The following is a 26,760-nucleotide window of genomic DNA, read 5'->3' as shown; positions in this document are numbered from 1 at the left end:
CCCTGGACTCCAGCAGGAGCTGGAAACGTGCCTTTTCTGTGGTGTGTTATGTAGCAATGTCTTCAATGACAGGCACGTGACTTGTGCAGTAAATGTGACAAACTGAGCACTTTGCAACTTTAAAAACCGAAAAAAGCTTTGCCGGGTTTGTGGCTGTAGATGACAATCATGGCATCATTTGGTGCTCTGAGGGCCAAGTTGATGTACTTCCCACTTCCCTCACAAACTGTCTCTAAAAAATTAGGTCCATTGGAAAAATGTGGTTTTCCAGTCTGGAGAATCCTGTCTGTGGGATCTGAAGACTTCCATGACCAGGGACTCAGGTTTGCCATTTTGCAAACCTTTTTGCATTTCTCCCATAGTTTGCATTGTGTTTGGAGTTGGTGGATGAATAGTGAGATCTTATTGCTGTGGCCCTTGTCCTTCCTCTCCCCTTCTCCTCTTCTTTGTGTCTCCTTTTTGTTGCCATGTCTTAGTTCTGGCAGGAGTATCTCTGGGGCAGTGACCACAGCTATATGTGTTCCTGAAAATGTTAGCCTACTTGTCAAGATAGTGAAGTAATGCAATGAAAGAAGTAGGTGGAAATAAATACTATTTCTCGTTTGCTTACTTATGGCAAAGAGAATAGGTCAGACAGGGACATTTTACTGTGTGTATGTAAACTCAGCCTGTTTTCTGGTCATAGTTTGAAAGCAAATTGCTAACTGAGTTCAGGCTTTGCTTGGAATCTTTTAAACCTCCATGAGAAGCAAAATTGATACTTATAAAGGCAAAGACACAAAATCATTGCAGGATTTCTCTGTAGTTCCTGGAGGCACTGCACGAGTGTGCTTTGACTGCAGGCAGGCTGAACTGTCCTTTGGGGAGCACCCCTCACTCCATGAGCACTGGGCTTGGATGTCCACAGCAGGAGTGTTGGGCCAAGGGGGCGTTTTTACTTACCACTTGCAAAATTCCAGAGAAGCAATGCTAAGTCAGCTGAAACTTTAAATGAAAATTAAAACAAATCCCCTTTGGGATGAGATGGAAATGTCAGCCCAAGGATGAATCTGTTCTCAGTAAGTTGCAAGCAACTAAAGGAGATACAAGTTGGAATCCAGCCTTGTCTGCACCACAAACCATCTGTCACCCTTGTAGAGTAAAATAAAGGAAGAGCAGAGAGCCTGCAATTATTCTCTCCCTCGTTGGATAGCCCAGAGGCCAGAGAAGTGGATTCTCTTCCCTTATACATTCTTTGCGATGGAAATGACGGATTCATTTTCCTGCGGTGATGTTTCTGTGCATTGCTCTCTAATCCTACTCACTGTCCCCTTGGCAAGCAGGAGCACAGACTGCCAGGCTGGGACCTGAGTGAGAAGGCTCTCTTCCCAGGGTTAGAGATATAGACATAGCAAATTGCAGGGGAAGAACATGAGAGAAGAGGGGATGCCGAAGTCTCTCCACTAGGCACACTGCTAGCAAAATGCAGGAACTTGCCCTTACAGACACCTGAGCATTTTTAGCCAGGCAAAATCTCTTCTCTCTCTCCTTCTCCCCCATGCCCTTGCACATTTTCGTAACCTCACAAAAGTTTCAGACCACGTCATCTTTAACCTACTGCAGGCAGGACTTGGGAGCCACGTGAGGAACAGTGAGGAGAGACCACAGCTGGTCAGAACACCAGCCCCATGGCCAATGAATGGGGGACTTGGACTACACTCCCCTACACACCACCCCAAACAGGGTGCTGGAATGTCTCTCCCTTGGCATTGCATTTTGAAAGATGTGTCTGGCAAGACAGCTAGCTGACTTTGGCAGGCACTGCAATTAGTGTGATAATTAATTAAAGAGCAGTTGAGAAAATCACAGCACGAGGTTGCATCACAACCAGATCCACAACTCACTACCAGAGCAAGGCATGCTTTCATATCTCTATTTTTTTAAAAGGAATTAGTAGCTTTCATAGTGCACTGGAGTGGGATGAAGAGGAATGAATCCTTGTGCTAATCAGTAAGAGGACCTTGTCTGTAAGATAAGACAATCCGGGAACAGAACAGCAAGTGATATCACAGCAATAGAATGGAAAAATATGGCAAGACATAACAGCTAAAGACTGTTTTACACGAGCCTCCTCTTGTTTCCTATGACACCAAAGACTGGAAGAACCTCTCTGCAGAACAGAAAAGTTATCAGGAGGAACAGGTGTCCTGTCTACTGCAGTCAGAGCCGCAGCTGCTGCATAGCTCCCTGTATTTCCATGCCTTCAGCTGGGCTCTTCCATGTACTGACAGGTGCTAGTGAAGGCACACATATTATGTTCCTAAGCAGACACCCAGGTTGTTCCTGCTGCTACCTTTCCCATCTGCCCATTTAGGGAGATTCAGGATAACCACCACACAGAGGCTTTGGTGCAGCTGTAGCTCTCACCTGCCTGCACTCCTGCCTGTCACTGGGCTGTCCCTCCCCTTCTGAAAGGTACCAGTGGTCCTCGCTCACTGCCAGTGGGGAAAAGCGGGCCGCTAGTGAGCCACACAAAGGGCCTGCTGACGAGCACAGGTGGGACAGGCTCAGTAGTCACCCTCAGGCACCTGGGTGTCCTGATGTAGTGCTGCTCCTCACTTGAAGCAAAGAGGCTTAGGATAGGAGGACTTGCTGCATGTAGAGTAACTGTAGCCCAGTTAGTGGTTATTGAAACAAGAAGGGAAGAGGATTTTTTTTATTCTCAAACTGGAGAGAAAATGGCTGATTTTCAGAAAAAATACATTTGAAAAAACACATTTCACTGATTTCTTTGAACAAAATAGAAGTAGGATAAAAGGGTCATTTTTTGTTTGTTTCTTTGAATTTATTAGTACAGAAATAATCTGGAAGTTTGTGCTGAGGTTTTGGCTTTATTTTCACTATTTTTCTTCTGGGTGGGGAAAGAAAAAATTCAAATATTTACAGAAAGAAAAAAAAGAGAAGTCTTCTTACTCGTATTTCCTAGTCAGAAGGAGACCAGAATGTTTTCTGCTTGTTTCTAAGCAGATACTTTTGTTGGAAGACTTCTCACCCTCAGTTATAAAATCTTTTATGTTAAAGCAGTACAAAAACATTCAAAGTGTCACATTGTGTCAGCCCCCTTCCCTTCTCCTTGTGCTTCAAGCTGTCTTTGGAGCATTGTTGTGGAAATGAAATTTTCTGGTTGTTCTTTCCTTGCTGTGTGAGGCCAGTGGGTTTGCTGGGGGTTTAGCACAGCTGCACCGCAATGCTGCCCGCGTTGTGTTGGAGACATTTCTGGGCTTGTCTCTGCCTTAACCTTCTACATGGTCTGTGGGTGCAAGCACCAATCTGATTATGCAACTTCTCTCTTCACTGTCCAGGCTTTCCCCAGTCCTTATTAGAAGCAATGTATTTCAGCTCTCACTATAGTACCTTCTACCCACTTTGGAGTCCATGAACACTATAAATCAGGCTCTGTGTTACAGACGGAGCCTTGCTTTCCCATCTGGGATTATGTATTTCACAGAGGAAGAGGAACTCAAGTCCAGTTAATGATTGCACTGAAGCACCTTGAGTTGATGCCATGAAGCTTCTTTTCCATCTAATCACGATTATCTGCAAGGGGAAAAGGTTATTAAATGTTGGAAAATGTGCTGTGTCCCATCTATTTCAGATTATTTTACATCTGCATTTACACACATAGGCAATTTTGTTCAAGATCCAAGAAACTAGAATTGTCCTCTTCCCCATCTTTCATCACTTGAAAGGGCTTTTCTAGCATTTTGTTTTTAATATTTCCTTTTTTTTTTTTTTTATTTGTTGGACACTTTGCATAACCCTTTCTTAAATATGTACCTATGTCTTAAAGTGAGGCATGGCCATGAAGAAAAAATTATGCAAACAAGCCTTTTCAGTGTAACAAATTAGATTTCATTCTGTGTAAATCTGTTTCCTGCCCTTGCTATTGATGGGTTTCACAAACTATATAGGGAGTTAACTGTTAGTCTGAGTCTGATTACAGCCCATGGATTTACAGACAGAGCCAGCAATCTGAGCAATCTGTCCAGGGCTGGTGTGTCAAGCATTGCCACTGCTCCTTTCTACCTGATCCTATAAACAGTTAAAATGACACTACTTATTTTCCCACAAAATTAATGTAATATGTAATATTGTAAGCTTTTTTTTTTCTTTTCTTTTTTTTTCTTTTCTTTTTTTTTTTTTTTTTTCCCTGCAGTAGGCATGAATGTAGTTGTACAAATCAGAAGACTTCATACACGGTTTTGCTCTGATGGGTAGGCAGCATCACCTGTGATTAGGATGACCCAACAGTCTTCCTAACAGCAGCCTGCCTCAAAGTGTTTGTTCTTTTAGTTTGCCTTATGCTGCCATCAGGGAATGAAATTTTCTAGGAAGGATGTCTGACCTGAGATAGAGTCAGGGTAATTTCTGGAGGAAATTGTGCTATAGAGTTTCAACCAAATTAGATCAAGAGAAATGCATTGTTTAGTCCACACTTGGGGAAAAGAAAGACATGAAAAAGTTCTTGCTATTGTTTTGACAAGAGGGTCTCAAACACTGTCAGAGGATGTGCTCAGTACATAGCAAGCTGCAGCACAAATCACATTTTTCCCTTCTCACATCACCACCATCCTCTGGGGAGGAAGGCTGGTCTCTCCTGCCTCTTCATCTCCAATCCCCTGTTTGGACTCCCAGCCTCTCTCCCTGCCTCACCACTGTGTTAGCCCCCTCCTCTTCCTGCCACTCAGTTGTCTCAAAAAGTCTCAGCATGAACAGTTTGTACCTTCGCTAAATTCTTCTGATGCCTTCTGGCTATAAATAGGGATTGCTGATGGAGGAAACTCTAGTGTCTTGAGGGAAAATGTACTCTCACTTATGGATCTTTTAGTGGAACCTAAAGTTGGAAAGGTGACCCAGTACTACTTCTACACTTCAGCAATCTCTTATTGAACAATCTCACTAATATAACCAGACATGTTTTAGTCTCCTAAAGTGTCTGGTATGAGAAAGATCTGTTACCCTTAAAGTGAATCCCATTTGCTTCACATTGCAAAACCCAGGGAGTCCTCATTCCCTGTGTAATAAGCTTCTTTATGAAGCTGCGCCTTTGGCAACAAACTGCACAATGAAATGAAAACTGGTATTGTTATTAAATTAATGTCCTTACATAACTGATCTTTCACCCAGTGGCTGCCAACACAGATCTCAGTGCAAACCACATTTCTGAGAGGAGCGCAGAGAGAGGTGAAGAGCTCAAGGAAGCAATTTTTTATTTCTCAGGAGCACAGATACAATCTCCAGCGAATTAATTTTTTTCTCCAAACTTGTACCCCTCGAGTGCTGGCAAAACAAGGTCTTGGCAAACATTTTTCAAGGCAACAGAAGGCCCCTTGCAAGCACTGCACAGAAAATGCAGTTAGCTGCCGGTTACTGGTGCAAAAGCAGGAACGGGAAGGAAGACCCCTCCAGAGGCATAGCAGAGCTAGGTCGCCACAGGCAGGAAGGACCTCGGGGGTGAAACGGGGGCCGCGTCCTGGTTGCGGGGACAGGGCTGGCCAGAGGGCTCTGGGAAGGCGGTGGGAGCCAGGCCCAGGGAGGGCTCGGAGCCAAGGGAGCACACCGTGCCGAGCCGGGCCCGTGCCGTTCCATCCCGTCCCATCGCGTCCCGCTCCATCCCGCGCCCTGTGGGCCCCGGGCCCGAACCCGCCCCGGCCGGCCCCGCCCCGTCAGGCCCCGCCCCGTCCCTCGGCGCTCGCCCAATGGACGCACGGTCGTTTGCATGTTTGCATATTTATTTACATATTTGCATATTACCCAGGACATAAGGGCGGGCGGGCGCGGCGTCGGCGGTGCTGGGCGCTCTGCGGGCTGACCCGTTCTTCGCTGCGCTTCGGCGCCGCACTTCTGTTTTAGTTATCGTAAGTTTTTCAGAGAAAAACAACCTTTCTTTTTAATTTTTAATTTTTTTTTTTCTTTTCGCGCCGAAACTTTCGTGCCCGCGGAGGAGGCGAGATGTGGAGGAAGGCGTTGCTGGCCGCCGTGTGCCTCTGCCTGCGCTGGGGCGCTGCTCTCGGCGGTGAGTCCGGGACACGGGGCTGCCGGGCCCGCCTGTTGCTCCTGGGAAACGGGGCTTGGGGGAAGCGTGGCGGGAAAGGGGAGTTTGCAATCTTTCCTTTGTGAAGCTATCCCGGGGAGCTTGGGATGCTGCGGGACCCGGGTGTCGCGGAGTGGGCTTGGAAGGCGCTGGAGAGCGACACCGGGGGGAAACTTCCATCCTGTTAGGAGAGACCTGGAGCCTGTTCTCCAGCCGAAACTCAGGCACAACCTGCTGGGCTGGTGGCGCGACCTGTTGAGGTTTGGGATGTTTTTTTTTCCCAGAGACAAGGTGGCTTCCCAGAGTTCCTTGCCCCAGCAAGGGATTTGCACAGCAGTAGCACCACGGTAAGGTCCCTCGGCTTCCTCTTCTGTGGGGCTCATCTATCCCAGCATCCCAGCTACGTACAGTTCTTGATCCCAGACAAGGCAAGGCTAAGTTTCATCTCTACCGTGGTAATGTGTTCGAGATGTAGTTAAGCCTGTAATGAGCAGGATCCACTAGGGGAAAAGTGAACAGAGTGATTTACTCCCGTTCGCTTACGGCTGTGTCCGCACTCTGCCTGTTGTACCTGCACTCGTGCATAGACATCCTGCCCAAGCTATGGGAAGTGGAAGATGTGCAAATGGTGCTAGATTTTTACTAATGCTCTCTCAATTAATCACAATGTAACTGAAGCTGTTATGAACAAATTGACTAGCTTTAGGAGACCACTACTACTCAGACTTAAAGAAAGCTTTAAAATATTGTTAGCAGTGTCCTCTCACAGGCTTACTTTTTTACACTGATCTCCCACACATAGTACCTGTCTTTAAAAGTTTCTGGCCTTAGAAGAAAGGGTGGCTGTAGCTCCTAGAGCTGCTTTGTGATCCTAAACTGGAATATATAAACTTCTGTTTTTTCTGCTGTGCGTCCCTTTGTTACTTCTTTGTGTATAGGGAAGCTGAAGGGAACTATTCAAAAGTAAGAGGATGGGGTGCTAGGGTACAGTGAAAGGAATGTATTCTAGCTTTGAATCCAGTCTTGTGCCATCAGAAACAATCAAAACCAATTTTCATCACAGTATCCAAGTTCTATATAGTAAAATAACTGTCTTCTCAGAGAAAGCTTTCATCCCTGCAGGAACTGATTTGACACAGACTTACCAATAATTTCATTATTTCTTCTTAGGAATAGGTTTTATGAAAGCAGGTTGTGTGCTCATCCTAAAGCAATTCAAGCCTTTAGTTCCACACTTTTCCATGCACAACGCAGTAAAAAGTTTTTTGAAACCACAGCAAACACGTGATCCAGCCCTCCAAGAATCCAGAGTATTTAAAAAACAACATAGAAAAGGACTTTCTAGGTGAAAAAGATGCTGGTCCTGGAAAAGATAAAAGCATTGCTAGAAATACATTCAGATCCTTATTTACCAGTGTAAATCCAGAGTCAGTATATTTACTCTGTTGCGTGATGTGAGCTGCTGGCTTTTTCTATGGTTTGTGTTTGGGATAGACGTACCAGGGCAGCTGTGGCATGGCCTTTTGAGAAACAATGCATTTCTGACAAGGCACAGAGGTGAGGCTCTCAGGCCTCAAGTTGTGCTGGAGATTAGCATGATCACTAGCGCTCCTAAAGGTTTGCTGGAATCTCCTCTGTGCAGAAGTAATTGCATGGTAGGAGTTTCTCATGCATCCTTACCTCTGTATTACTGCAAAGTCTGACAATGGCTGCATTTTTTCTTCAGCTATTTGCAGCAATTCCAGAGGGACTCATGGGTGGCTAGATATCTGCCGGATTGAATTGCAAGTGTCCCCGCTGCAGCTGAGTAAAGATTTGTGAGGGAGTACCACGGAGAGGAGTGGGCATCCCTGTGTACAGTGGGAGAACAGCAGTTTACCAGCTGCAAAACTTGAGCTGGGAGGTTCTTGCTTAGCTTCTGAACTTGTGCCCAGTAGCTTTCCAAAAGTATTGCTCTTTCCACTGGCCCCACCTGCGAAGTGAAGCAGAACATACTCTCAGGGCTCTGCCATTGAGGAATACATAAATAAACATGAAGTTGTAATATTTTTGCAGCAAGGTTAAACAATAACTTGACTCGTGAGGTAGGTTTCCTGGGATGGCAACACACAGTAGTATGCTTTCAGTTTATAGTGTAGATCAAATTAAATTATAACCATTTCTGTGATCTAGGCCTTTTGCTACAGCTGGCTGTGAGTTTGCTTCAGAACTCTTAGGAATTCAGTACGACTGATTGATGGGTGTTCCTAATGCTGATTGTTGGCTGATGGAAGATTTAGCCCAGTTATCTACAGCTGGTAAATGTTTGATATGTGCAGATGTTTGCTGTTGTGCATGTGTGTGCATGCGTGTCTCTGTGGGCCATAGAAGACACAGTCTAGCAGTATACTTTCTAAGGATCTTTGCACCTAGCTAATGCTATTTCCATTTCTGAGTGCATAATGCTAGGAAATTGTTGTTTATCAAACATTCCATTTTTAAAACCACAGCTTAGGTGCACTCATTCTGGCAAATGCATTGTTATCATATTTTGGCAATCTGTGTGATGTGGGCAGTTTAACTTTTGATTAATATTCCAGATGTTGTTACTTCCTCAAGACTCACATTCTCCACCCAGCTGACCAGTGGTAAACAGTTTCACAGTGAAGGCAAGTTGTCCTGGGCTTCCTGTGAAAGAAACTTGAGACTGAATCCTCTTGATTGGTCTGTCAGAATGCCTAAAGTCAGTGGGATGCTTTCAAAATTGATAATTGACAGGAGTCCCTAACTGAACGGAATTTCACAAGTTGCAAGTCCAAAGGGTCACAAACTTTGGACAGGAAAAACAAAACTACTGACTTCCAGTTTGTAAGCTTCCCCCCCACCCCCACTTTCTGTGTGTTCTGTGAAGTTTTATACCTTGCTGCACAGGACAGCTTTTTATTTCTTTTTAAAAATGGAAATTCATATTGTGCACATAGGGATGTAAGAAAAGCATCAGAAAACTTTGAATAATGTGACAAAATGGTGAAGTTTTGGCGATGCAGCCTGAAAAGCCAGCTTCCATCTGGAATTGGTAATTTAATTCTGCTTCAGTTCCCTAAATAATCCCTTTGTGGGTCAAGCTAACTGTGAGCACATAGCATAGACAGAAAACTTTATTTTGCAACAGGTGATTGTGTTTGTATCTATGTGCCTGGAAGCTTTGGCAATACACCACACATGCCTTTGTACCTTTGCTGAACTACAGCTGGGAAAGTAGTTTTCAGTAAAAGTGTGGATTTCTTTTTTGTCTGGATGTATTTACTTCCAGTCTGTTTTATTCAAAAGCCTCATTTAGAAATGGGACTTGCATTCTTGTCATAAAAACCTACTTCAGTATCTCAATATCTGTATGTATATTTCTTGATATCTAATTTCTGTATCTGCATTATGAAAAATGCAATCTTAATTCAGATAAATTTCTGTCCACCTTTCAGAAACATGCTGAAAACTACCTATTTTGGGGTTTTCCAAAGGTTTAATTGAGTTAAAACATCTTATTAACTAAACTATGGTGAGTGTTTACATTGGCTGTCTTTGCACTTCTTTGTGTAAGACTGTAGGAATGAGGCCCAGTGGTTCACTGGCTCAGGACATGATTCAAGGAGACTTCTCCCTTTAAATCTCTGAGGAAAAGGTCTGTGGCAAAAGTCTATGAATGACAAAGTTTGGTTCTGAATAATTTGTTTAATAGACCAAGAAATACAATGAGGTATGAAAGCAGAAGTGGGAAATGCTTGTTTTCTGAAGTGATCTTCTGAACTTCTGTGCTTCAGGTTTAAGGTACATGTAGGTGTTGATCTGTGTGGTGAGTGTGTACAGACTGTGTGTTCCTGTGTTCTGCAGGGGCTGGGATGTGAGGTGGTACTGCAGCTTGTGTGCAGCACAACATTAGGTGTAGACAAGATGTCTTCTGCTCAGAGCTGGGGGTCTCCATGGTTTAATTAACTTGAGTTAAAACATTTTATTAACTAAACTATGCTGAGTGTGTGCTCAGAGCTGTATATAATTTGCAAAGCCAAACTCAGGCAAATTCTGAGAAAATCTTCTTGATGAGCCCACCGTGAAGAAGTCTGTAATAAACTCCACTACACACACACTACCCTCATCTTCCTGCTGGGAACTGACCATATGTGGACATAAGATAACATGATGCATTTTGTGGGTATAAGATGATAACAGTAATTTCTTCTGACTTTCTAATCCTCATGCAACATAGTTAAATGAGAAAAATGGCTGCCTGCCATTTCCCTAACTCATGGGCTGTTGCTTTGCAGCTGCTTCTTTCTTGGTGCTGACTGTATCTCAGTGATTTTCTGTTCTCAAATCCCCATCAAAGATTATTAGATTGAAACATGCAAATTCGTGTGAAGCACTTAACACATCTTCAGTGGCAGGTGCCACTGTACTGCAATTTTTCTAAGCTTTGTGCACTTTACCAAGTGTACCCTTAAGTATGGTACGCTTTGAATTGTAAATTTCCTATGAGCTTCTTTTCAAAAGAGCTGTGGTCTGAACTTACATGCAAATTCTAGCATGTGTTTGTAATTGAAAACACACTACAAGACAGGATATCAATGTAATTTAGATTTTGGATGATTATCAGATAAGTTTAATCCAGAAGGGAAATGATATCTAGGTATGAAAGGAAGCACTATTAACTAGTGAGCAGGTGGACAATTCTTTTTCGCCTTCCTGTACTAGGAGGGAATATACATAATTGAAAGTCCTGGCATTGTATGCCTTACAATTGAAAGCTGTTCTTGTTCCTTTCAAGGTTTTAGTGATTCACAGCCAAGTGAAAAGTTATAGCTGATATTTAACCAACCTGCCTTTGGGACTTTTCTTTCTCTGGCTAAAAAGTAAATAATGCAGGTCTAAAGATTTTTTCCAAAAAAGTGTTTTATACTGTCAGTTGGTGACTAAGTTTTGAATATGCAGAAATAGAGAAGAAGTGCAGACATTTGGTTAGTTTGGTAAATTTAGCTTTCATTTGTGGGTAAAATGTTATATTTACCATTATGTGGATGCTTGTACTGGTAGAAGTATGGGTAAGGTCTATGAAAAACACCTTTCTTTAGGAGGAAGGAGGCAGGAAGGGCGCCCTCAGGGTAATTATCCTGGATTAGCTAGCCAGCCTAGCACAGTCAAGGTTGAAACCTAAAGCTGAGTACTGCCTCTGTTCAGTGAATGGTTCTTGCTTTCCTGCATGTGCTTTGACAGGTGAGAAATCCTGCTGAACTTGGGCAAATTTAAGCCATTGATTATGGCTGACAAGTTTCTCAGACTTGTATGTAAGCATTTGTTGCAAGGCTCTGTGCTGGTTTTAGACGTGATGAGGGAGGTTAGACCCTGATTTCTTGTGATCCTCCAAGCACAGCAAGAACTTCCCAGGCTTTTTAGAGCTTCCTGAGGTGAGTTAGTCAGTGCTCTGTTATGTATGGTAGCTTGAGTGAGAAGACCAGAAAAACTGTTTTGGAAAAAAATGAATTGTTAGTTATTTATCACCTGAGCAATGCAGCATGACTTCAGGCAGGAAATGCAAATCTGCCAGTTATCATAGAAAACCTCTTCTGCAGTGGGAAAAGGGAGTGGAAATCTGTTTTGCATGCCTAGCATAAGGTCCTTATCTTGTCCACTTGTGTTCCCTATGGTGGCATGGAGCCATTCATTAATGTGCGTTTAGGAGTTTGTGGAAGGTTGGTGTTATTGATGCCATGAAAGACAATGCTGAGCTGGACAGAGCTGTCCTAACTTTAGCTGCACTTGAAAAACAGGCAATCAATATTTGCCTTACTCAAGTTGCCAAACTGGGGCCTGGGTTTTGAAAAGTTAATTACAGGGTGTGCTGTATAGAGGCATTTAGGAGTTGAATCAGACATAAAAAGAGGAGACATTTAAGTTTCTTCCCAAAAGAAATGGTGAATATGAAGTCTAAAGTCACTTGGCAGGAAAAGGAGTACTTAAATTTTGAAGCTGGAAGTTGGTGGGAGTGGTCTTTGCAGACCACAACATACTTTGTTACCTCCAGTACAAGATCGGCACCTCCTTCCCCACCCTTCTTCCCTCTGCTTCAGGCAGAGGAAGATACTTTTCGACAGCTTATTTTTCTGTATGTTATCAGATGACCTGAAGATGTACTCCAAAATAAACTGCTGGTTTGCTAGTTCAGTTTTTCTGATGGGTGTCTGATCTCCTCACCTGCTGCTTGTTGGTCAAAACTTAAAACTAGTATTTTGTAAAACAGTGGTGACTTCACAGCTTTTAATGCACTGCAACTACACAGAGTTATAAAAGGCCTTGTTAAGCAGTGATTATTGGTGAGGTGATGTGGAAGATACACGACCAAAATATGTAATAGTATGGTAGTAACTCTCTGCTCTCCTGGATGACTGTCTGTGACTGTTGTGTACTCTTGTGATACTTAAGAGGTTTCCTGCTTAATGTAATGGGCAAAATACTGGCTCTCAAAATGTATTCATACCTCTCTGACAGCTCAGCAGATTCTTACTGTTTTATCACGACCTTGGAAGGGGAGCAATTTTCACCCTTTGATTTCCTCTTTACACAGCTGCTGTGTGTCCACTGAGTGCTGTAGGAAATGAAAAACACCTGTCCCAGATATCTCCTGACTGTTCCACATATCTCTCCAACATCGCACCTGTGCCTTCTGACTTTGTCCTAGTACTCCTAAAACACTGCTATGTTTTTTGTGCTCTTATAGAAGAAGGCGAAAACAATTTTGAGGGAATCGAGAGCAAGTTTTCCTTACGGACGCCTGCAGAGCCCGATGAGGATGTCTGCTACCTGGTTCCTGGGCAGGTGAACAGCCTGGCACAGTGCAACTTCAATCATACTAGTAAAACCTTTGTGGTGATCCATGGGTGGACGGTAAGACAAAGTGGGAGGAATCTCCCTTTTATCCACGCTTAAGATAAACTGAGCAGAAGCGTCTCACAGAAATATTAATATATCTCTCCTATTTTAATTAAAATCACCAAAACCAAACAGGTGACAGGGATGTATGAAAGCTGGGTCCCAAAGCTGGTGGGTGCTCTGTACAAGAGGGAGCCTGACTCAAATGTCATTGTGGTGGACTGGCTAGACCGAGCTCAGCAGCACTACCCAGTGTCGGCTGCCTACACCAGGCTGGTGGGAAAGGATGTTGCTATGTTTATTGACTGGATGGAGGTAAGACATGGAGGCACATCTCATATTCTATGTAATGTCACAGGAGACAAAACAGCAACGATGCAGCTATGTTAATCATCTTGTGTTGGGTAGATGGAGTTAAACTCTTGCAGAGAGAAATTTTGCTGGACTGGTAAAATCCCAGCTTTGGTCTACTGACTGTCTCCTACTCAGAGGCCTTTTGTACTGCGTTCCTGAGACTTTACCTTGTGGTCTGTGGGGTCTTGTGTGCGTAGAGTATTTCTGAGGACTCTGTGAAAGGTAGCTATGAAAGACAGGTTCCTATATATATTATACAGAAGCCAGTCCTTGGGAATTGCAAATGTGCCCTGCCTTAGGAGATTCAGAAACTGGTGGGGAGAGGGTGGCTGAAAACCTTTATGAAATAAACAGCCCTGTGTTCTGTCCTTTATTTTGCATTCCTCTCAGATTTGATTTTGGCCATAAATAGGTTAGATCAAGAAATTTACAATGGCACAAAATTATGATAACTGTTTAGTGTCTGTTCTGTTATTCATGGCTCCAACAAAAATTCCAGTGTTAACAAAACATTTTATTTTCTGTCTTCTTATATTTTTTTTTGTGTTTGGTTTCGAACTTTAAACAAATTGTTCTCTTCTGCAGGAGCAATTTAATTATCCTCTCAACAATCTCCACTTGCTGGGGTACAGTCTAGGTGCCCATGCTGCTGGGATTGCTGGGAATCTGACCAAAAAGAAGGTGAACAGAATTACTGGTAAGAACACCTGTGACTGTAGAGTGGAGAGTTGCATCTCTTCCATACTGAAATATTATGTTCTACTGAAAAATCACCAGAATAATTGTTACTTGCTGGCAGTACTTTGGTTATGTATTCATTATTTAATGAAACAGCAGGGCCCAATATTTCTAGGGGTAGAACTGGAAAAATATTCAGAAAATAACAACAAGGGTGGTCAGTGAAAAGCCTTTATTTGCTTTTTTACAAGAAATGAGTGAGTAGGCCCTGATAAAGAAGCAGTCTGGGGGGTTGTGGTGGGGACTGACCAAACCATGGCTTGGCAAAGGTCACAGTATCTCTTGCAGCATAAGAAATTCAGTGGATTGTCTTTATCCAGACGGTCATTCCTTGCAGCTGATGGGAGCCCTTGAGACAGAACAGGAAGTAAATTCTGCTGCAGCAAGTTTAGTACCTGCAGAACTCTTTGCCATGGGGTGATGTAGATGAAAGAAGTTTATATGGGCTCAAAGGGAGACTGGACAGATAACCAGAAGAGATCCCATGTGGATTATTACAAAGTTTATCATAACAGTCTCAAGAAATATTCTAGTCTGGAAATAATACTGTGAGAATTTGGGGAAGACATGTATTTTCCCTGTTGCTATGTCTGCTTAAGGTGAATTTTGGAGCCTGAGAAATCTGCTAGACAAAGCAGAGTGCGTGGCCACTCTGGGGCTGTTTTACACCCCAGCACCTGGGAGCTGAGCCACTAGCACTGACCTCATTGACAAAGGAATTGCCTTCATGAGCAAATGAAGCTAAGAAAATTGCTCATCTGTGGTGTCTTTGCTGCTGAGAGAGCTTGGGAGCACCATTCAGAAGGGAGCCTAGCTCCTGGCACTTTCACCTGAGCCTGGCTGTGATCCCAGATCCACAGGCATGCTGGGAGGTGGGCTAGGCAGCAGTCACATCTGGAAAGGTCAAGTCCTGAGAGGTGGCAGATTAAAGTCAGGAGGCCAACGTGCTAGTCCCTCTGCCCTTCCTTTCTCTAAGTTGCAGCTTTGCTGCTTTCACTGAGTCTGCCAAATCACTGACATGTCAGTAGCCCTCTGTTATTCCTCCATGCTCTTGGTGCTGAGGATGAACTGTTCCCTGGGAAAAGCACAGGGAACAATGTAATGTGGCCCCTGAAGCCCTCACAGCTGAGGGGGAAGCAGCTCAGACCGCATGGAGCTAACAGTGGGTGAGCAGCACAGGTGCCTGTCCCCAGCTGAGGGCTGCAGAAAGGATGTGTCCCCTCAGCCAGCTCTCAGGGGTTGTGTGAACAGCAGATGGTACTTGTTCACTGGCAGAGTAGCTCTGGGCCTTTTTGATGTTAGTGTTGCTGCAGCTTGACAGTTTACCCTAGTAATCCCCTTCCCCTTAGGTGTGTAGACAGTGAAGCCCTCACTTATGTTTCCCACTTTTCCTCTGGCATGGAGTTGTCAGCAAGACTTTTCCATACTTCAGCTACAACTTCTGCAGTTCTTGACAAGAAAGAAAGACATTGAGAAAATACTTAAGAGCTTGTTTCTCCCATCCACTGGAAATGCTAAAGCTCTGAGGAAGTTAGCTGGGCTTCCTTCCATGTGTTTGCATACACTTTTATTTTTTTAAACAGTGACAATTTCCAAGGTAGTGCATTTGATTCTCTGGTATACATTCATGATATTTAAGTGGTGATCGATCCATCTGTAATGTCTGCAGAAAAACTCAGTATTTTAGACCAATGTGGCAGCTGAGTTTGGCATTTGTGATTAATGTCAGTATCTTTGGCAGATAATATCAGTTTTTCTTTGTGGTTCGCCCCATAAAGGGCTGGATCCTGCCGGTCCTACCTTTGAGTATGCTGATGAACTCACTCGCCTCTCCCCGGATGATGCTGAGTTTGTGGATGTCCTACACACCTACACCCGAGGCTCTCCAGACCGCAGCATTGGGATCCAGAAGCCTGTTGGACACATTGATATTTATCCCAATGGTGGAGGTTTCCAGCCGGGCTGCAATTTGGGAGAAGCACTGCGTCTGATTGCTGAGAAAGGGCTCGGAGGTGAGGTTGCTCTGAAACAAACAGTGTAACATTCTGAGGGAAACCTGAATAGCCCGGCAAGGTGTCTTGCAAGGAAAGAGCTCTGAGAGGCGCAGGAATATGTTCTTTCAAATGCTTTTAAAAGTCATGCTGTAAAGCTCAGTTCTGCCATAGTGGATCATGCCTGTTGACAGCATTGCTTAGGGATTAATATCATTATATGCACGTATGTATACATATTACACATTTTCATTCTTTCAAGATGTGGATCAGCTGGTGAAATGCTCCCATGAACGATCCATCCACCTCTTCATCGACTCTCTCCTCAATGAAGAAAAGCCAAGCATGGCCTACCGCTGCAACACAAAGGAGGCCTTTGAGAAGGGCCTCTGCCTGAGCTGCCGCAAGAACCGCTGCAACAATTTGGGTTACAAGGTCAACAGAGTGAGAACAAAGAGAAACACTAAAATGTATCTGAAAACCCGTGCTCAGATGCCCTATAAAGGTAGGTACTCCTTGCTTACTGGTGAGCAAGACTGGTACTAGTGCTCAGCTGTGTGTCATGATGGGCATGTGCTGTTGGTGAGGATATTGCTGCTTTGGTGCCTGTGGTGAGCAGGGGTGAAGCTGGCCTGTGGTTTGCCATTGAATCCAAGTCTCAGAGAAAAGTGTTGTCCTACTTGAGGTGTAGGGTAGAGTGCAAAAAGAAAGGTATTTTGTAACAAGTTTCTAAGTAGCAAAAGTTAGACAACTCCTGCTGCCCAATCCAAAACTTGGAACTTTTTCGGTGTTTTTCATCTGAATGATTACTTCTTTCTGCTGGGGAAATAATCGGCAGAACTCAGTCTGCTGAGCATCTTAATTAAAGATATGGAAGCATCAGATTTATGCCTTTGGTAGTGCACTTGCTAGAGGAGCACCAGCCCTCATTAAAGCATCACATTCTTGATTCTAATTGCTGCTGTGGGAGGTCTGAGAATGACAAAGCCCAAGAAAACTGGGATGAGAATACTTTCCTTACAGCTAGGAAAATAATGTTGGATTTTACTACTTTATTTTCCTCCTTAGCTTTGCCTGTACACCATGGTATTCTTATAGTGTGCATTGTGTGATGGACCAGCAATCAAAAAGGCTCATTCCTGACCTGCAGTGTCAGTGGGTTGTTTTTGTTTTTTAGGTTTTTTTTTCCTTTTACCAAGCCTCCTGTAAGAGAAGGGCACAGCTCACTTGTTTCAAGTCAAGTATAGCAAGTCTTATATGTTCAATAGCAGGTTTGAAGGTGATACTGCACACTCTGGGAGTATTATAGTGGCAGCTTTGCTGCAAAGTTCAGCTGCAAGAGCTGCAAAGGTGTTCTTTAATGGCAATTGCCTTGCTTGCTAATATTTACATTCTTGCAAAAAAATAGTACCCTGGACACCTGCAGGGAAATATACTAATTTTAGTGAAGCTGGGAAATTCCAGCCTAGAATTTTCAGAGGTGAGGCAGGGTGGTTTTGTCACCAGCTGTCTCTTAGGAGATTGAGTTTTCCTAATGGCATTTTCTGTTGTATTCTTTCAGTCTTTCATTATCAGGTCAAGATTCATTTCTTTGCAAAGACTAACATGACCAAGACAAACCAGCCATTCCTGATCTCTCTCTATGGCACTCTAGACAAGAGTGAGAACATTGCTTTCACACTGTGAGTAGCTACAAAAACAACTGCAAAGTACTGTTTTGCCTAATTTGTTAAAGTCTCAACTGAAAAACTTGTTCTGGCTTCAGCTGCACTAATCTTACAGGGTCCCAGAATCTGCTCTTGTCCTTGATCAAGGAGTTGCATTTGCTTTGGAAATTAATGAACCAAATCCTACAGGAGCTCTTCTTGATAAGACATCTGAAATATGGAAACATGAAATCTTACCCGTGACACAGCTTGATAAGAGTGTTTCCAGTGCTTCCTTATTTTTTTCCTGGTATCTTTATACCATGTTAAATCTTCTTAAAAGTGGACTTATGCATCTGAAGGCCTCAGTGCAGAAGCTGAGGGACACTTGGGATTTGCTTTCACAGCTCTGCAAATAAGCATAAATTTGTGTCTAGGTCCCTAGACACAGGCTGGCAGGGAATGGAGTTGTTTCCTGCTCTGACGAATGTAAACTGGTTATGGGTGGTGGTGTCTGGGTTTTCTGAGAGCACAGGTGAGGACAGCCCTTGCCTGGCAGACTGTCCCAGGATTTTACCAGCCTTGGTAGAGAAGGATGTTTCCTTTTGCCTCTACAAAAGGTAGAGGTGTTTTTGCTTCCTTCTCTGGAGTACAAAAATTCCAGATTCTATTTCTCCTCAATTTTCTTTGTCTGTCCAAGATTTTTAGGTGGCTTTTTTGTTTGTTTTTTTCTTTTTCTTATTCTCCTCCCCACAGGCCTGAAATCTCCTCAAACAAGACCTTCTCCTTCCTGATTTACACAGAAGTGGATATTGGAGACCTGTTTATGGTGAAGCTGCAGTGGGAAAAAGACACCTTCTTTAGCTGGTCTGATTGGTGGACTCCCTTTACATTTGACATCCAGAGAATCAGAATGAAGTCAGGGGAAACTCAGAAAAAGTAACTTGTTTTGATTTGTTATAAGCTATATTAATTCTAATTGACAGTGCTCCCTGATTTCTGGTATCTCAGACTGGGACAAACATGTTAAGCAGTTACAAGTGGGTACAGTATTAATGATAATCCGGGCTCCAGTGGTATCAAACCACCATTTCTATCAGCCAGGTTCAGCCATTTACTTCCACTGGGATCTGCAGCTTGTAGTCTTCCTCCCATGTAATTAATTTGTATCCCACTGTTGTACCTACTTAAGGTTAGTTATAATATGCAGAAGAGTATCTCCATGAACCAGCATCAGTGATTGTGTTTTTAATTTCTGTCCTCCTTTTTCATGCTGGCTTCTTGCATAGCTTTTGTCACAAAGAGCATGCTTAGATGGAGATTTTTAGAGATCCTTCCAAAACTGTGTTTGCACAAGAATTTATTGCTTAGTTAAGTTGGATTTCCTTGGGGCTTGAATACCTGAATGGTGATAGAAAACTGAAACACGTGACTGTTGCAGGACATTGCTAATGCGTGAATGTTGAAACGTCAAAGCCTGAACAGAAGTGCTTCGACATTAATCTTTTGAAATACTCATATTCACTAAACATGAGATCTGTTTGCAGAACATGGGCCCAGAACAGAGTATGTGTGTCCTATGTATAGTATAGTAAATAAGTTCCTCCTTTGAATAAACAGGTCAGTCACTTCATCAAAGAACAGTTATCAGAGCTGAACAAATATAGGGGTGGGGAAAGTACTGATAAATAGAAAAGTGAGTGCTCATGTTTTCTGGAAATTGCAACCTACTTTGTTTGCACATGTGAGGGAGTATGGCTTTCTTCCAAGTTCATTCACCTGACAAAATCTCACGTAAAGACTGGTGTAAATAAAGATCCAAGAGACTTTGGGATAGAACTTCTGCTATCTTTACCACAAGAAGTTTTTTTTTTTGCGAAGGATCAGTGAAAGTTATGGCTATGCTTTGATGCCCATGTATAATTCATTTACCAGTTCTTGCACAGCGTTTCTTTTGTTACAGAATTCTCTTTTAAAATAACTTTCTCACAGGCCTGCAAAGCAGCAGTGCCCCACGTGACAAAGTATAAAGACTGTTTCCAAGCACCAGTCTTCTTTCTAAGATTAAAAAGGGATGTTTGGCTCAGTCTTGTGACTTTTCCAATATTTATTCCACAGAGTGGTGTTCTGTTCTCGAGATGGCACCTCGCATCTCAGTAAGGGAGAAGAGGCAGCAATATTTGTGAAATGCTCGGAGCAGCCCGTCAGCAGGAAGAGAGGAGGGTACGAGTAATCACTATTGGTTTTAGACTGCTTTATTACCATTTGAGTGGTAATTAAACTTTTTCTTTAATTGACTTTTGCACTAGTCTTCTCAGGGCTTCAAAAGCATCACAGCTCAGACTAACGAGAGGTTTGCTTATGGCCCCTTTGGCAGCTTGAAAGCTCTTGGCTTGCTCCTCTGGTAGCCATCCTTGCGTGGCTGTTGGCATGTCTGAGAAGCAAGCTCTGGTCACTGCCTACCACAGTCACTCGGCCAGGTGTGAGGGACTCTTGTGGAGGGTTACAGACGAGGCACTAGCACACAGAGAAAGTGTGTCTCTGTCTCAGCACTTGCCCTTAGCTGCAGAACATGGGGCTGGTTCAGGAATGGAGCAGGCATGTGTGTGAAGGTGCTCTTCTTAGCACACTGCTTTCTGATGGCAGCCATCAGGTGGGTGAATTCCTGAGAGTTTCATCTCTGTGGGTCAGAGATTCTGCCTTTGTTTTATATTCCTTTGGTGCACTTTAATATTTCTATCAGTAATTTTCCTGACCCAGATTAGATGTGGAGACAGTCTTTGGACTTTACCCACTAAAGTTTGAGATAGAGAAGTGGTTATATTTATTTTAGTTCAATTACTGTGTGTGAATGGTCTCATGGGGATGCTTCTGGACTGAGATCTAGCTCTGCATAAAAATGCACATGTGCTGGGCATTAGGCTGGGGCAATGACCTGCACAGGCCTTGAGAGCTCTGTGTGCGTATCTGACATAAAATCAAGCAGAAGCCAGGAGAAGCCTAAGCATGTTATTTATCTTCCTGTTAAGTAGGGGGTTTTAAAACCTTAATTCTCAAAAATAAGACAAGAGGGAACAAGTATCTTCCTCATCACCTTTGTATTTTATTTTTTTCTCCACAGTACCAAGAGAGCCTCGAAAGAAAATTCTGCTCATGAATCTGCTTAAGTGACAAGAACAAGGATTTTTCACACTGGGGAGGAGAAGAGTCTGTTCATCCCTGTGGACTGGATGTTCAGAACCAAATATATAGAAATATTTATCTGCTGCTGGATTTTTGCCTGCTATTCCTAGCTATTTTAGAGACTTCTTGTAAAAAAAGTCTCAGCATATGAAGTTACTAACCATGAAGATACATTATCCAAATAGTTAAAAACAAAAGAAACCTGCAAAACTACTTGCCAAAGTTTGAAGTGCTGAAAAGATATAGGTAATTTTGCTTAATCATGATGCCTTGTGACAAGGTTTCTTGACATCAGATCCTATATAGCAATTTTTTAATATTTATTGAAAAGAAACAAAGCCCTGTACTTGGTTTTATTTTATCTTGCTGTTTTTATTTTGTTTGGTTTTGGTTTTTTTTGATTAGTGGGGTTTTTTTTGTTCTTTTCATGAGTCATTTGAAACTATTTTTTTGTATCTCGGCAAATTGAATTTTCAGGCAGTTCAGTGGAGAGGGTTCATTGTTTTTCAAGTGTGTGTTTAGCAAATAAGTAGGTTTCACATGTGAAAAAAAACACCTTTGCTGTGTGTAATACTAGAAGATGTCAGGGACTGACTTAATATGGGGATGAATTTTTTAGTTTGTGGTTATGAATGTATTTAATTGGGGGTAGATGCCAGTGCTGCTTAGCAATAGGTATGATCTGTTAAGCTGTATACTTCTATGCCACTTACCCTGGAATAAATAACAGCTCTAGAAGAAGGCAGCAATGCCAGTGTCTTATCTAGACATTTAATATTTTATCTATGCTTTCAGTTATTGCAAATGAAACTATCTAGCCTTCAACACTGTGAAAATGGAACTGCAGAGGAACTGAGCTACCAGAAAATGCAGGAAACAGATATTTCCCCCCACCCTCCACCCTCTCCCTGCTTGCTTGCGTCACGTTTGCCGAAGCTGTCACAGTTTCTCTGCTCTTTGGCACCAAGTGTCAGTCATGCAGCTGCGTGGCTGCTGTGTGCAGTTTTCAGTGCAAGTGAATCCCCTTGACAGCCGACAAGGATGCTCATACTTCCCTGTACTGGAATTGTGACTGCCAGTGATCCACCTCAGTTTGTTTCTTGGCTGTGGCACAGTGCTAGGAGCTGCACAGTTTTCTGCCATGAGATGGAATTCAGCAGGAAGCAGGAGCTGAGCCAATTAAAAGCAGCCTGGTTGTGCTCCACAAGGAGTGCTCTGAAAAACTCTCAAATTAGCCGTGCTGCAAGTTTAAAAAAATAGGTATATTGGAGGCAGTCTGCTTCCTCATTTTTAAGTAATATGTAGTTTTTCTAGCACGCTGAAATGTGCAGTAGCCCTCTTTTGACTTTCTAAAGAGTAAACAAAATGCTGGGGAGGCACAAGGGCTTTAAGATAGACATTTGGAGAAGTGTAATGTTAGCTGTTGATGCTGGGTGTTGTAGTCTTTTCCTGCATGTGCAAGACAGCATGGAGATGGTGACTTCTTCAATATCATCCCATCTTAAAAGCAAAGAAAAAATATGTATGTGTTTATGTGCACAATTTGTTTCTTATTTCCAACTGTAGCTGCTAGCATATTTGGGGATAAAAGTCTTAAACAGTGCAATATGTTGGGATATTAATAGCTATGAATTTGCTCACATTTGATTTCACATTTGATTAAACTACAGCAGAGATGTGATGAGTCACTGAGGGTGGGGTTGAGTATTGAGCCACTGCATTTGAGACCTCTAAAAATAAATACAGTGATTTATTCCCTATAGATTCCACATTTTGTTGCAATTTTCTCTTGAAAGTCAAATTCTTCAGAAGCAAAATATCTGGACAGCTCTTAATACAGGATCAAATACAAACACATTTAAAATTTGGATACAAAATAGTGAAGGTTCTTTTCATAAGGAAACATGATTTAGCTTTGAATGTTATTTATTAGCTGTAAATAAGATATTTATGAGTGTAAAGGTAGTTTGTATATATTGCTAAAGTTGCTGACAGTCTCTACATTAATACAGTTGTGTAGTATTAATCCTGTATATAGCTTTCAGATATTTTTATCAACAAGCCACTTACATTGCACTGTTTCCAATGTCGTTAATACTTTTTTTTGAAATCTCCTCAGTTTTGTATAGAACAGAAACCTATGGTTTTAATAAAATTCTCAAACTGAATCTGAAGTCACTACTTTCCTTTTGATGAAACCATCTGCTGTATACCTTTTATGTGAAGGCCAGAGCCTATCCTTGAATTCTGGGCTGAAAAGATGGAATGAGACACTGGAGAAAAAAAAGGAATGTGTGATTTCTGCACCACTCTCCCTCACATAATTTTGGGAAATGCAAAAGTCATGTATTAAGACCCCAAGGAATCACTGTGTGGAACAAAGTATCCCGCATCATAAAAGAAGTAGCTTTTCACCTGCAGTTTGTGGTTTTCGTGTTTCAGGCCCTTTTAAGAACAGTTCAAGAACTGTCCTTACTTTGAAGGGCTTGTTTCCTTTTCTTTTTTTTTTTTTTTTTCTTTTTTTTTTCTGGCAGGTGTCAGAACTATGCTTCTGCTTCACATTTTACCAAAATGGAGATGTTCTGACCCTGTGGGTGCAGGAGGAAAGCACCAGACTCTTGCCACCACTATTGCTTAAGGAAGTAACTGAAAAATCACTTTCAACCATCTGTTAGGAGTGCAGCTGAGCTCAAGAGTTGTTGTCACCAGAACACTTTGCTCTGTCATATACAGCAAGGCTCCACCCAGGCAATGGAGAGGGGTTGCTGGAATAAAGGAGAATTGTAGTGACATGCACCTGGGGGATCACATTAGGGGTAATTAGAGCAGCTCCCAGTTGACCTGGGGAACTCTGCTTCCAGCAGTCTTCCTTGGTGAAAGATGACTGCGCTTTGGCAAGAGCAGAGCTTCATTCCTTGAGAAAGCAGAGGGAAGCTATGCTGTGGAAAATGGATGGTTGGAGAGCCTGAATGGAGGGAGGGATGAAAGAAGAACTGTAGAGGGAAGGGAATCCTTCCAGTGGAAGAGCGAAGAACCGGATCTGCAGACTGGAATGCTTTGAAACTGGGTGTTCTAGGGACACTGCTCATCCCCTGTGTCAGTGTCTGGGTTAGGGAACTAGAAGGACTCCTACAGTTGTACAAGACAGGGCTTGGGTTCACATCTCCTAAAAACACCATGGTATAACTATTCTTTTAACATCACAGCAGCCTCAGTATACTAATTGTGTTCTTAGGTAAAGCAGAGATAGTTTGTGGTGGAGGGACAAGAATCCAGGTGTCTCCTGTGAGTATTTAGAGCCATCTTTAGAGCCACCCCTGGGCCCCTTTACTCTTGCATGTTGCTCTGCAATGCCTAGCCACATCAGAAAAGGTGATGATCCCTGCTCACCCTGCCAACAGTCTCTGGAATGGGCTGCAGGGATAGGCTCTCCAGCAGTCAACCAGACAAGACAGAAGGAGACATTCTTGGCTGGAAGGAAAGAGTGAAGAAAAAGGATTTTAGCCAGTGTATCTGCAAGATGAGGAAATAATGACTCAGGTTTCTAATGCCTAGATTTTCATTTTCATATTTAACTCTCTGAAATTTTTGGAACCAGCAGTGACTTTGCTCTCCATAAGTGTCTCCATGCTTTCTCCATTTAGATATAGTTGTGTGCCTGTTCTTTTGTGTGTTAAGAACAAAATGTCAAAGCTTGCTGCTTGGGATGAGCAAGACATTGTGCATGTGTTGTTTCTAAAGGTCAAAAACAGATATTGAAAAAAAAGTTTATGTTAGAGGGAAGAATGAAACCAGCTGTAGTATTTTCCTTTTTATTTACAGCTGTCAGTGCAAGGTTCTCCATATTCTGACTGTCAGTGCAAACAGAGCTGTATTAAAATCCTCAGGGAAGATATTTCCATCTCCTACTGCTGCATCTTTCCAGAGAAGTCATCTAGTCAAATGTCTTTTGTGGCAGGTCAGGAAAGTCACCAGTTTACGCATAAGTGAATAAAGGGGTTACCATTCTGCAGCGGCTAAAGAAGAACAAGGAAATGAGAAGAGGAAGGGAAGGGAACCATTTGGCAGAACATCCCATATGAAGCTTGTCTTAACAATGCTTTTACATCTGTGTGTGGTGCTATCTCTGCTCAGCAACACTCAGAATGCTTTCCTAAAACAGCTCAAGTTAACTCAGATAGAACAATGCATCCACATCAGAAATGCAGATGCCAAATGGGGACCACCTTGGATATAGCAGGCGTTAGTGTGGTGGTGCAGTGCATTTTCAATGACATCATCTCCCAGCCATTCATGTCAGATAAACACCATGTTCTTAATTGCAGGCCCTTCCTGCGGGAAGTGACCCAATATCATCAGTCCCACTTTTTGCAAATGACACTGGAGAGGATTTGCTGCTGTGCATCACCCCACCATGTAGAACCATTCAGTGAGAAGTAAGACAGCCTGCCTGGTCATGGGTTACTGTCCTCAAAAGAGCCAGGAAGTGAGAGCATATCTCATACTGTTCCACCTACCAAAGGATTTTTTTACCCACAATTAGCTGTGAACCTGGAATGTTCTAAACAGTGAAAGGACAAAAAATATGGAAATTAGAAGCAGTAGGAACAGATTCCTATGCCAGAACAGGTTGAAAAGATGCTAAGAATATTCACACTTTTTCAAAAGAAACTTTGAAAAAAAAAGACTTCTGAAGTTTTGCTTGCTAGGTCTTCAGGCTTTGGTCAGCCCTTGTTTTTTTTCCTCTGACAGGCTTAATTCAGGAGCTTTTGAGGCTTGCTCCCAGGGCCTGAGTAATTGCTGCTGTGCAAAACTACCTTTGGAGTCACTTCTAATCTTTTGGATTAGAAACCTCTCCATGCATAACTGTGTATGTAAGGAGAGGGCTACCAGTCCTGTGCTTCTGGTGAAAGGGCTAACCCTGCCTTCAGTGAGAGACACAATCAAAACTCCACTGAGGCTGGGAAAAATCTTTTTGTTGACATTTTGGAAATTTTTGAATGTTTTCCTAACACCTAGCACAAGATCCCAGATTTAAAACGAAATCACAGCTACAACTTTCTTGTTTTTGATACTGTTACACAGTGTTTTCAGACTGAGTGCATATAAATGTCAGGTCATGATCCACTCAGGTACTCAGTTAAATATTGGCTCTGGATATCTTCTCACAGATATTGCCAGCATCTCTTGGCAGTAAAAATATTTGTTATTTATGGGAGACCACAGCAAACCACATGAGTGCAGTGATGTAATTAGCACCCAATAAAAATTAAAACAAATCAACTAACAGAAAAAACAACTTGAGAGAAAGGCATGCACAACACACAGTACCTCATTTATCACCTATGGAGGTATGAGACCAACACAATCCTGAGCAAACTCCAGTGTTTCCCTTGCAGGCAAGCATGGGCAGTGGGAATGCTCTCGCACAGCTCCAGCTCACTGCTCCGTGTGGTGCACGTGTCTCAGGTGGTTTGGTCCTTCCAGATCCTTGCTGAGCCTTGCTCTGAAGCCAGGCATGGTTACACTGATGCTTAGATTCCTCACTGCTGCCAAGCTGCACAAAAAGAAACAGCGTAGCTGGAGTGGTTGGTTCCTGGATCTGAATCAGTAGGCAGATCAGCTTGACAGCCTTGATCAGCCAGGAGGCTTGACAAAAATCTAAATGTTGGAGAATTTTATTATGTGTCAGCATCAGTTTAGTGAAATCAGACCAAAATCAAAACAAGCAGCGAAAAGCAAGAGCAGGAATGTCTAAGAAAAAGCAAGAAGGAAGAAGGGTCTTTGATGTTGCAGCAGGTTGTACAGTACTGCACTTTAATATGGTGAAAACAGCCATACCCAGACTTGTACAGCAGAACTGTTAAGCATTCCTTTG

At 42.8% G+C, this 26,760-nt stretch overlaps 1 protein-coding gene across 2 annotated transcripts; it reads left to right on the top strand.

Annotated features, from left to right (window-relative positions):
* Window positions 1-5,819: 5,819 nt before the first annotated feature.
* LPL (lipoprotein lipase) lies at window positions 5,820-23,050 on the top strand. Of its 2 annotated transcripts, none has more exons than XM_059491729.1 (10): window positions 5,820-6,055; window positions 12,819-12,985; window positions 13,106-13,285; window positions 13,910-14,021; window positions 15,841-16,074; window positions 16,316-16,558; window positions 17,615-17,735; window positions 18,456-18,638; window positions 19,818-19,922; window positions 20,821-23,050. In XM_059491729.1, exons 1-10 carry the CDS (start codon window positions 5,992-5,994, stop codon window positions 20,864-20,866), a joined length of 1,455 nt encoding a protein of 484 aa, XP_059347712.1. In that variant the 5' UTR covers window positions 5,820-5,991; the 3' UTR covers window positions 20,867-23,050. The 2 variants fall into 2 exon arrangements, with proteins under 2 accessions (XP_059347712.1, XP_059347714.1); XM_059491731.1 differs by having other exon boundaries at window positions 5,840-6,055; window positions 12,822-12,985.
* Window positions 23,051-26,760: the final 3,710 nt, after the last annotated feature.

The sequence above is a fragment of the Ammospiza nelsoni genome, chromosome Z (genome assembly GCF_027579445.1).
Source record: "Ammospiza nelsoni isolate bAmmNel1 chromosome Z, bAmmNel1.pri, whole genome shotgun sequence".
Lineage (NCBI taxonomy): Eukaryota > Metazoa > Chordata > Aves > Passeriformes > Passerellidae > Ammospiza > Ammospiza nelsoni.
The sequence above is the reverse complement of the archived record's forward strand: the minus strand, read 5'-3'. Positions and strand labels throughout refer to the sequence as shown.

Bases quoted from the DNA above. Each gene is read 5' to 3' on its own strand.
- LPL (XM_059491729.1), top strand. From the start codon at position 5,992: ATGTGGAGGAAGGCGTTGCTGGCCGCCGTGTGCCTCTGCCTGCGCTGG. The intron at 16,075-16,315 runs GTGAGGTTGCTC...CATTCTTTCAAG, and splicing joins TGCTGAGAAAGGGCTCGGAG to ATGTGGATCAGCTGGTGAAA. The intron at 19,923-20,820 runs GTACGAGTAATC...TTTTCTCCACAG, and splicing joins GTCAGCAGGAAGAGAGGAGG to TACCAAGAGAGCCTCGAAAG.